The sequence below is a fragment of the Triticum aestivum genome, chromosome 5D, assembly GCF_018294505.1.
Source record: "Triticum aestivum cultivar Chinese Spring chromosome 5D, IWGSC CS RefSeq v2.1, whole genome shotgun sequence".
Lineage (NCBI taxonomy): Eukaryota > Viridiplantae > Streptophyta > Magnoliopsida > Poales > Poaceae > Triticum > Triticum aestivum.
In genome coordinates, this window is record NC_057808.1 from 553,366,241 (window position 1) to 553,378,536 (window position 12,296).

The 12,296-nt window shown below is 43.7% G+C and overlaps 1 protein-coding gene across 1 annotated transcript; it reads right to left on the bottom strand.

Annotated features, from left to right (window-relative positions):
* Positions 1-1,983: 1,983 nt before the first annotated feature.
* Positions 1,984-5,281, bottom strand: LOC123121202 (uncharacterized). Its single transcript, XM_044541118.1, has 8 exons — positions 5,194-5,281; positions 4,977-5,063; positions 4,769-4,818; positions 4,407-4,459; positions 3,413-3,458; positions 2,461-2,530; positions 2,279-2,371; positions 1,984-2,033 (listed from the first exon to the last, which is right to left on the bottom strand). The coding sequence occupies exons 1-8, from the start codon at positions 5,279-5,281 to the stop codon at positions 1,984-1,986; spliced, it is 537 nt and encodes a 178-aa protein (XP_044397053.1).
* Positions 5,282-12,296: the final 7,015 nt, after the last annotated feature.

Sequence of the window (12,296 nt, forward strand, 5' to 3'; positions counted from 1 at the left end):
GTTTCTCCAGTCCTAGCTTGTCGGCGTTGCCGGTCACCGTTGTCTCCCCCTCGCGGTGGTTTTGCTTCGCTGTTGGCCCTACTCTGTACACCTCAAAGCCTCGCCTTTTGCCTGATCCTTTGTTCGTGGTTCGGAGGCGGTGCCACCCTCCGGCGGCAGGTGCAGCCCAACCAACCCTGCAAGTGTTGGCTTCCTCATCCTCGAGTCCATTGCCGGCGACTATGGGATTGCTCAGCCTCAGGCTAGGGGGAAACCCCTGCTCGGCTTGCCCGTGCTGGCAGCGGCGGCGCCCGCGGGTGCCGTTTTCCTTCTTAGAGGCGTTGCTACGTCCTTTTGTTGTGCCCCTCCTCAAGCTAGGGAAACCCTAGGTCTGGCTTCTCCAGACCGGATGGCGACGGCGTCTCGGCGTTGTCTTCCTTTTTGAAGGCTCTATCTTGCTCACTCGTGGTGCCTCCTGGTGATGTCCTTGATGATGTGTTCGTCGCTCTTGGTTTTGGATTGCTTGGTTCCAGCTGTGTTGTTTCTTTTGTTCGGGCTGAGTATCCCTTGTCTCTCTGCTATGGGCGCCATGTTCACGCATGTCTGTGTTCGTGTCATGTGGTGTATCCTTCACTGTACTATTTCTACTCCTTCTATCAATGAAATGAAACCCAAGCTTTGCGTATTCGCCAAAATTTGCTGGCAGAATCCTGCTGCTGGACAAGCGTTTACATGGAAGAGTTAATCTAGCAGCATCGCTGATTTTTTTCTTTAGACAAAGGTGCAAGGCTCGACTTTATGAATAACGCCACAGACGGCAGAGTAACGGCCGGTGTTGTAAGCACAAAATGTAACCAAGTACAAGACGGTTTCCTCGGTACACACAATCTACGAGCTAGGGCAAAGACCAAGTGGCACGCATGCCGGCACACAGAACAACAAACATAACAACTAGATCGGGAGCGCGCCTTGGCGCGAGGGTGCCGGTCCTAACATTGTGGTCAAGTAGTTAATGCTCAAGTTAGTAGGAATTCAGCTTTAACATACGCATTCAAACATGATCACAAAATAAAAGAAGAAAAATTCACAGGTGATACAAGGAAGACATTATGTAGTTCAACATCGGCATGTGAGATTATTAGGCAGAATTGAGTAGTCGCTTGATTTCGAATGGGGAGATGTTCAATTCACCTGCATAGACACATTCATGTCTTAAGAAGTTGAAACTACCCAACTGTGGCCCTATATGTTTATCAAAAAAATAATCTTTGCTTATATATGTTTAGTCAAACGTTTGAAAAGGATTTCTAAATGCAAGCAATGGAGATTAGGGTGTTATCACTTGTCAAGGTCCTGTCACATAGACATGGTTCACTACATGTGATCTAAACCTTCCATTACTTTGTTAGGCGGTGTTTTCCATAAAATTTGATCATACCAAAATAGGCAACAAATGTCATACATGACAGAGTAGTTATAATATCCGCGCAGGGTGCCTGGCTCATTGCGTTGTCCCAGCATTTAATCAAAGTGTTTAGTACTCCCAAAGGGAATTAGACAGATTGGTCAGGATGCATTATCTCACTACATCAAGGATGTACCATAAAAAAGGCAGGATAACCAAGTCCAGTACATACAATTTTGTCAAAGTTATATATGCCAAAGGCCAAAGCAATTAGATATACCAAAAGAAAGGCAAACCTGATATATTTATTCAGTAGAACAGTTGATCTGGAAGCTCATGAATAAGGGGAAACATATATTGTGTTCCAAAAGTAAATCAAGAACAATGTTGGGTATACCAAAAGCAAGGTGAGTAGGAAATATTTAATCAGTACAACAAATGATCTGGAGGCTCATAATAAAAGGGAAACATTTCTTTGTTCCAAAACTAAGGCAGGACGATCAATTCACATTAAGTTAGATACACAGAGTAGAGTTAGACAACAAAATCAAGCCAGAGCGCACCTATACAGTTCAACTAAAGCATACTATTTGATAACTTCACTTGATTGTCTTCACGTTCGACTTCTCACATGGCACGTCACATGAACCTGCTGTGAGTATTTAGTTTAACCAATCAAGCCATAGCCAAAAAAAATCATGGATAATACGGTTATGTTCTTTTAACTGACCGCTTGTGGATAGTGAGCTATGGTTTGCCCCATAGTTCGCACCATATTGGTCCTATGCGTAAGAGTTCAGTCTAACTTGCGAAGAACAATCTATTGAACAATGGTGTGTAAGAGTTCATTTAGCATGCAAAGTATTGAACAATGGCATAAGGCCAGCATGGTACCTCTTTTTAAGGTCCTCTCACAAAGACATGGTTCACTACATGGAGCTCGACCCCTTGTCTTTTTGGCACGTTGGCGTTTATGGCGGCGCTTACCTGAATATTTGAGACAACCAGCGTCGGATACAACATCGTTAATAGGAATTAGAGACAACAACGCTGGTACTCTATATATACACCCATACCTTCGTCATCACTGATGTAAATAGCGTCGCTGATTATCGCCCATTTCATAATGTGGTTATTACTGGAGTCCTAGTAATTGTGAAAGCAAAAATGCAAGAGAGTGGGATCAACGAAAACCTAGAGAGAAGAGTCCCAACAAAAATAAAATATGGTTACTCTCATAAGTGTTAATGCGCATTTTATTTTGAACATGGTCATATTCAGTGGAGAGGGAGGGAAAAAGCAGAGCAAAGAAACTTGGTCAAGCTGAACTGAAATCACATATAAGCAGTACTTATACTTTAACTAAGCACAAAAGGCATTCAACACATTGTAATCTTGAAGCAAAAGTTTTTCATAGATAAAACAAATAATTATTTGTGTCCTAAACCCATCGCGTACAAGAACATGAAAAATAGCAAGTGTTTTGGTATACTGAAGGATGCATCAGCCAAAAGGCTATGACTACTCAGTCTCAGTTTAGTCCAACAACAAATCTAAGTTTCTGTTCTTTCCAGCCAATCACAAGCATCCAAATATATGTGTACCAACATAGTCCAGTATCTTAATTAAAAGGCACTCAAACAACATATACGGATTTAACTCTTTCTCAAAATATTACATGGATTTATCAGTCGATCCACAAGAAGGGTAGCTTTAGAATTTCCGTATCTTATTTTGTTCTTAATGCTAAATCCATTCAAGCTATTTATTTTGTACTATCGATCCAGCAGTCGCTGTACAGAAACATATCTTAATCTTCGTTCTAAATCTATGTTGCATGATGTCACTTGACAGCAGACCTATTCTCACAAGGCACAAATATTTACTGTCTCTACAATATATATATTGTGCAAACATTGTCAAGGAAAGAGAACAGTAAGCATCACTGAAGTTCTGAATTTAAAATTTCAACCTTGGTGAAATCAGAAATAGCAGAGTCCAGTTCTCTTTGAAATGCATATGTTGTACCTCTCCCAATTGGTGTCTCTGGATAAGCTGTACTTTCCTGCCGTATCTGCAAATGTAAATGCAGATTTTCAGGCTCCTTTTCTGATTAGAGAGAATAAGCAAGAAAAACTGATAAAAAACAGATTATAGGTAACAAAACCTGATAAAACCAAAAAAAGAACCCGATAAAAAACAGATTATAGGTAACAAAACCTGGTAAAACTTAACGCTGAAATTTGCTTTGAAACAACAATATCCACATGTAAAAGAAATAGAGACGATATCTACTGAAAGTTCGCTGCAAATGGAAGAACTTTTTTTCATTCAGCTGTTCTTTTGATCATTGGCGTACCTTGGACGATCATTGGCGTACCTTGGCCTCAGAGCAGGGGCTCACTATTTTCTAATTCACTAACAGAACTCCGGACCCAAAATTATTAAATGGATGTTCTCCAAGTTAGGATACAATACTGCTAACTATGTTTGCTACCCCACCTCAACGATCACACCTCAGAACCTGCAACCCGAATGCTCGGAACCGGTTTCTTTTTACTTTGTCACTAATAGTGTGTTAATTCACCACTGTCTAGCCCCTAGCCCTGCACCGTTTTTCATTTTTGATTGTTAATTCACCCATATTATCCTGCACACCAACCCAGCCAAGAAACATAGCCAACAAACAAAGCAAGAATGCAGAACATGTAGTGTGGTTAACTGATAAGATTGATCAAACACCATTACAAGACATTCTTAAAAAAATAATGTCAAAGTAGGCAATGAACATGAAGAGTCGGTCAACACTTACGTATAAATTCTAAACATGGGAGAAAAATTAGTTTCATGTGAAAACTGAAGGGAAGGCACATGATGTGACCTTCTGACAATATAAACAATATTCTCATTCATGAAATTCTGAAGTTACCACCGGCTATACGAATAGGATGGCATTGGTTAGGATGTTAGGTACACTGTACTTTCAAAGATGATCGAAAAAAATACAGGATGAGAGAGATACCTTGTCAATTGAACAAGCTCAGCCAAGATAGTTAGATGAGATCTCCTAGTTCTCTACAAAATGCAGGGTGAAAAAAATAAGCAACGCTTGTTATAGTTCTCAATTTCTCAATATGAACCAGAAATGCTAAAATAGACCATCTGATGCTGAAAAATATACAGACAGATGCATGAGAACCCGTTCCTTAAACAAACAGTATGAGAATGTGACGACAAAACAAATTTTATCCTTATACAAATACTATGAGCATGTAATTCCAAAGTAAACACACACTTTGCCAAAACAATAGAAACAAGATGGGATATAATGCTAAAATAAATCCACATAATGCCAAAACTGTAGGATCCAAAAAAGGCAGTCACCTGCGCAACTAAGCAATGTGAGCTATCCTCGAAGAGCCACAACTTATCCGCTGCAAGAGGAAGAACACTACTGGTCACTAACCAGCAGAATAAATCCTAATGACATCTCTGCCAAACAGGCAAAAATGGACCTAGGTAATCATCAGAATCGGGCAGGGAAGGAACCAGCAAAGGTAGCACAGGGCTAGGAAAGGGACCAGAACAATACACTCTTCAACGGCACGCCGGCGGCCAAGGTGACGGCAAGCAAACCGCACGGCCAAGAGGTCACACCCTCGAACTACCTGCAAGACAACTAATGAAAAAGGAAAAGAGGGGAAGTGAGGACCGGCCAGAAGAACGCCTCGAAGGAGCCAAGACGGGATCGCGAGGACCATCACCTGACCGACGACGAGGAGGAGATCACGGTGAAATCCCCCTAGTACCCTCGCCGGTGCACCCGGGCTCGAGCTCGGCCACGGCCGCCGCCGCGCTAACCAACGCGCCCACATGACCCGGCTTGAGCTCGTCCATGGCGGCCGCTGCGCTCACCAATGAGCCGTCACGCCTGGATCCTGCATGCCCCTCGACCCCGACACCGGATCTGGCACCGCCATGAGCCTCTTGACGCCGAGGGGGAGAGGGCCGAGCAGCGGCGGCTCCCCTTCGGGTGATGCAAGAGGATGAGCGACGGGGGGAGGGGGCCGATGGGGAGGAAGGCAGGCGCGGGCGGATGGGGAGGGAGGGAGGCAGGCGCAGAGGAGAAAGAGAGGAAGGAGAGGGGACGGCGTGAGTGCGGGAGGAGCAGGACGGCTAGGTCGTCTCCATGGGAGCGGCTGGCTTTTATATCCCTGGGTCTGAAATGACGAAAATGCCCTCGGCGGGGCAGCGAAAATACAGGCGGTGGCACACTGGAAAGGATGCCGACGAACCACACAAGCCACGATCATAGCCACAGTCGCTGACCGGCGTGGCCCACCAGCGAGTGACCCCACACATTGTTGGGGAACGTAGCACAAATTCAAAATTTTCCTACGTGTCACCAAGATCAATCTAGGAGGTGCTAGCAACGAGAGGGGAGGAGTGCATCTACATACCCTTGTAGATCGTGAGCGGAAGCGTTCAAGAGAACGGGGTTGATGGAGTCGTACTCGTCGTGATCCAAATCACCGATGATCCTAGCGCCGAACGGACGGCACCTCCGCGTTCAACACACGCACGGAGCAGTGACGTCTCCTCCTTCTTGATCCAGCAAGGGGGGAGGAGAGGTTTATGGAGATCCAGCAGCATGACGGCGTGGTGGTGGAAGTAGCGGGATTCCGGCAGGGCTTCGCCAAGCGCAAGCGGGGAGGAGGGAGATGTGTCACGGGAGGGAGAGGGAGGCGCCAGGGCTTGGGGTCGGCTGCCCTCCCTTCCCCCCACTATATATAGGGCCAAGGGAGAGGGGGGGCGCAGCCTTGGCCCTTCTTCCAAGGAAGGGTGCGGCCAGGGAGGAGTCCATCCTCCCCAAGGCACCTAGGAGGTGCCTTCCCCCTTTAGGACTCTCCCTTTACCTTATCTCTTGGCGCATGGGCCTCTTGGGGCTGGTTCCCTTGGCCCATATAGGCCAAGGCGCACATCCCACAGCCCATGTGCCCCCCCGGGGCAGGTGGACCCCTTGATGGACCCCCGGACCCCTTTCGGCACTCCTGGTACAATACCGATAATGCGCGAAACTTTTCCGATGACCAAAACAAGACTTCCCATATATAAATCTTTACCTCCGGACCATTCCGGAACTCCTCGTGACGTCCGGGATCTCATCCGGGACTCCGAACAACTTTCGGGTTACCGCATACTAATATCTCTACAACCCTAGCGTCACCGAACCTTAAGTGTGTAGACCCTACGGGTTCGGGAGACACGCAGACATGACCGAGACGACTCTCCGGTCAATAACCAACAGCGGGATCTGGATACCCATGTTGGCTCCCACATGCTCCTCGATGATCTCATCGGATGAACCACGATGTCAAGGATTCAATCAATCCCGTATACAATTCCCTTTGTCTACCGGTATAGTACTTGCCCGAGATTCGATCGTCGGTATCCCGATACCTTGTTCAATCTCGTTACCGGCAAGTCTCTTTACTCGTTACGTAACACATCATCCCGTGATCAACTCCTTGGTCACATTGTGCACATTATGATGATGACCTGCCGAGTGGGCCCAGAGATACCTCTCCGTTTACACGGAGTGACAAATCCCAGTCTCGATTTGTGCCAACCCAACAGACACTTTCGGAGATACCTGTAGTGCACCTTTATGGCCACCCAGTTACGTTGTGACGTTTGGTACACCCAAAGCATTCCTACGGTATCCGGGAGTTGCACAATCTCATGGTCTAAGGAAATGATACTTGACATTAGAAAAGCTCTAGCAAAACGTACTACACGATCTTGTGCTATGCTTAGGATTGGGTCTTGTCCATCACATCATTCTCCTAATGATGTGATCCCGTTATCAATGACATCCAATGTCCATGGTCAGGAAACCATAACCATCTATTGATCAACGAGCTAGTCAACTAGAGGCTTACTAGGGACATGTTGTGGTCTATGTATTCACACATGTATTACGGTTTCCAGTTAATACAATTATAGCATGAACAATAGACAATTATCATGAACAAGGAAATATAATAATAACCATTTTATTATTGCCTCTAGGGCATATTTCCAACAGTCTCCCACTTGCACTAGAGTCAATAATCTAGTTCACATCACCATGTGATTAACACTCAAAGTTCACATCGCCATGTGACTAATACCCAAGAGCTTACTAGAGTCAATAATCTAGTTCACATCACCATGTGATTAACACTCAATGAGTTCTAGGGTTTGATCATGTTATGCTTACGAGAGAGGTTTTAGTCAACGGGTCTGAACCTTTCAGATCCGTGTGCGCTTTATAAATCTCTATGTCATCCTGTAGATGCAGCTACCACGCGCTACTTGGAGCTATTCCAAATAACTGCTCTACTATACGAATCCGGTTTACTACTCAGAGTCATCCGGATTAGTGTCAAAGTTGCATCGACGTAACCCTTTACGACGAACTCTTTTACCACCTCCATAATCGAGAAAATTCCTTAGTCCACTAGATACTAAGGACAAGTTCGACCGCTGTCATGTGATCCATTCCCGGATCACTATTGTACCCCTTGACTAACTCATGGTAAGGCACACTTCAGGTGCGGTACACAGCATAGCATATTGTAGAGCCTACGTCTAAAGCATAGGGGACGACCTTCGTCCTTTCTCTCTCTTCTGCTGTGCTCAGGTCTTGAGTCTTACTCAATACTCACACCTTGTAACACAGCCAAGAACTCCTTCTTTGCTGATCTATTTTGAACTCCTTCAAAAAAACTTGTCACGGTATGTATTCATTTGAAAGTACTATTAAGCGTTTTTGATCTATCCTTATAGATCTTGATGCTCAATGTTCAAGTAGCTTAATCCAGGTTTTCCATTAAAACACTTTTCAAATAGCCCTGTATGCTTTTCAGAAATTCTACATCATTTCTGATCATCAATATGTTAACAACATATACTCATCAAAAATTCTATAGTGCTCCCACTCACTTCTTTGGAGATACAAGTTTCTCATAAACTTTGTATAAACCCAAAATCTGTGATCATCTCATCAAAGCGTACATTCCAACTCCGAGATGCTTACTCCAGTCCTTAGAAGGATTGCTGGAGCTTTGCATACTTGTTAGAATCTTTCAGGATTGACAAACCTTCTGGTTGTATCACATACAACCTTTCCTCAAGAAAATCGTCGAGGAAACAATGTTTTGACATCCTATCTGCAAGATTTCATAAATAATGCAGTAACTGCTAATACAATTCCAACAGACTCTTAGCATCGCTATGAGTGAGAAAGTCTCATCGCAGTCAACTCCTTGAACTTGCCGGAAAACATCTTAACGACAAGTCGAGCTTTCTTAATGGTGACACTTACCATTATTGTCTGTCTTCCTTTTAAAATCCATCTGCACCCAATAGCCTTACGACCATCAAGTAGTTCTTCCAAAGTCTATACTTTGTTTTATACATGGATCCTCTCTCGGATTTTATGGCCTCGAGCCATTCGTCGGAATCCGGGCCCACCATCGCTTCTCCATAGCTCGTAGGTTCATTGTTGTCTAGCAACATGACTTCCAAGACAGGATTACGTACCACTCTGAAGTAGTACGCATCCTTGTCGACCTACGAGGTTTGGTAGTGACTTGATCCGAAGTTTCATGATCACTATCATAAGCTTCCACTTCAATTGGTGTAGGTGCCACAGGAACAACTTCCTGTGCCCTGCTACACACTAGTTGAAGTGACGGTTCAATAACCTCATCAAGTCTCCACCATCCTCCCACTCAATTCTTTCGAGAGAAACTTTTCCTCGAGAAAGGACTTGTTTCTAGAAACAATCACCTTGCTTCCGGATCTGAAATAGGAGGTATACCCAACTGTTTTGGGTATTCTATGAAGATGCATTTATCCGCTTTGGGTTCGAGCTTATCAGCCTAAAACTTTTCACATAAGCGTCGCAACCCCAAACTTTTAAGAAACGACAGCTTAGGCTTCTCTAAACCATAGTTCATACGGTGTCGTCTCAACGGAATTGCGTGGTGCCCTATTTAAAGTGAATGCGGTTGTCTCTAATGCCTAACCCATAAACAATAGTGGTAATTTGATAAGAGACATCATGGTATGCACCATATCCAATAGGGTGCAGTCATGATGTTCGGACACACCATCACACTGTGGTGTTTCAGGCGGTATTAATTGTGAAACACTTTCCACAATGTCTTAATTGTGTGCCAAACTCGTAACTCAGATATCTCTATGATCATATCATAGACATTTTATCCTCTTGTCATTACGATCTTCAACTTCACTCTGAAATTACTTGAACCTTTCAATAATTCAGACTTGTGTTTCATCAAGTAAATATTCTCAGCATCTACTCAAATCATCTGTGAAGTAAGAACATATCGATATCCACTGCGTGCCTCAGCACTCATTGGACTGCACACATCAAATGTATTACTTCCAACAAGTTGCTCTCTTGTTCCATCTTACTGAAAACGAGGCCTTTCAGTCATCTTGCCCATGTGGTATGATTTGCATGTCTCAAGTGATTCAAAATCAAGTGAGTCCAAACGATCCATCTGCATGGAGTTTCTTCATGCATATATACCAATAGACATGGTTCGCATGTCTCAATCTTTTCAAAAACGAGTGAGTCCAAAGATCCATCTACATGGAGCTTCTTCATGCGTTCTATACCAATATGACTCAAATGGCAGTGCCACAAGTATGTGGTACTATCATTACTATTTTATATCTTTTGGCACGAACATGTGTATCACTGCGATCGAGATTCATTTTAGGTGCAAGACCATTGAAGGTATTACTCAAATAAACAGAGTAACCATTATTCTCCTTAAATGAATAACCGTATTGCGATAAACATAATCCAATCATGTTTGTGCTCAACGCAAACACCAATAACAATTATTTAGGTTTAACACCAATCTCGATGGTAGAGGGAGCATGCGACGCTTGATCACATCAACCTTGGAAACACTTCCAACACATATCGTCATCTCACCTTTAGCTAGTCTCCGTTTATTCTGCAGCTTTTATTTCGAGTTACTAACACTTAGCAACCGAACCGGTATCTAATACCCTGGTGCTGCTAGGAGTACTAGTAAAGTACACATTCATATAATGTATATCCAATATACTTCTTTCGACCTTGTCTGCCTTCTCATCTACCAAGTATCTAGGGTAGTTCTGCTTCAGTGACCGTTCCCCTCATTACAGAAGCACTTAGTCTCGGGTTTGGGTTCAACCTTGGCATTCTTCACTAGAGCAGCAAATGATTTGCTGTTTCATGAAGTATCCCTTTTTGCCCTTGCCCTTCTAGAAACTAGTGGTTTTACTAACCATCAACAATTGATGCTCCTATTTGATTTCTACTTTCGCGGTGTCAAACATCGCGAATAGCTCAAGGATCATCATATCTATCCCTGATATGTTATAGTTCATCACGAAGCTCTAATAGCTTGGTGGCAGTGACTATGGAGAACCATCACTATCTCATCTGGAAGATTAACTCCCACTCGATTCAAGTGATTGTAGTACTCAGAAAATCTGAGCACATGCTCAACGATTGAGCTTTTCTCCCTTAGTTTGCAGGCTTAAGAAACTTGTCAGAGGTCTCATACCTCTTGACGTGGGCATTAGTCTGAAATCCCAATTTCAGTCTTCGGAACATCTCACATGTTCTGCGACATTTCAAAAACGTCTTTGGTGCCATAATTCTAAACCGTTAGCATTACGCACTGAACTATCACGTAGTCATCAAAACGTGTATGTCAGATGTTTTGCAACATCTACAGACGACGCTGAGGTTTAGCACACCGAGCGGTGCATTAAGGACATAAGCCTTCTGTGCAGCAATGAGGACAATCCTCAGTTTACGGACCCAGTCCGCATAATTGCTACTACCAACTTTCAACTAAATTTTCTCTAGGAACATATCTTTAAACAGTAGAGCTAAAGCGTAAGCTATGACATAATTTGAAAGACCTTTTGACTATGTTCATGATAATTAAGTTCATCTGATTATTTAATGAACTCCCACTCAGATAGACATCCCTCTAGTCATCTAAGTGATACATGATCCGAGTCAAACTAGGCCGTGTCCGATCATCACGTGAGACGGACTAGTCATCATCGGTGAACATCTCCATGTTGATCGCATCTACTATACGACTCATGTTCGACCTTTCGATCTCTTGTGTTCCGAGGCCATGTCTGTACATGCTAGGCTCGTCAAGTCAACCTAAGTGTTTCGCATGTGTTCCGGGGCCATGTCTGTACATGCTAGGCTCGTCAACACCCGTTGTATTCGAACGTTAGAATCTATCACACCCGATCATCACGTGGTGCTTCGAAACAACGAACCTTCACAACGGTGCACAGTTAGGGGGAACACGTCTCTTGAAATTTTAGTGAGGGATCATCTTATTTATGCTACCGTCGTTCTAAGAAAATAAGATGTAAACATGACAAACATCACATGCAAATCATAAAGTGACGTGATATGGCCAATATCATCTTGCGCCTTTGATCTCCATCTTCGAGGCACGGCATGATCACCTTCGTCACCGGCATGACACCATGATCTCCATCATCGTGTCTTCATGAAGTTGTCTCGCCAAATATTACTTCTACTACTATGGCTAACGGTTAGCAATAAAGTAAAGTAATTACATGGCGTTTTCATTGACACGCAGGTCATACAATAAATTAAGACAACTCCTATGGCTCCTGCCGGTTGTCATACTCATCGACATGCAAGTCGTGATTCCTATTACAAGAACATGATCAATCTCATACATCACATATATCATTCATCACATCCTTTTGGCCATATCACATCACATAGCATACCCTGCAAAAACAAGTTAGACGTCCTCTAATTGTTGTTGCATGT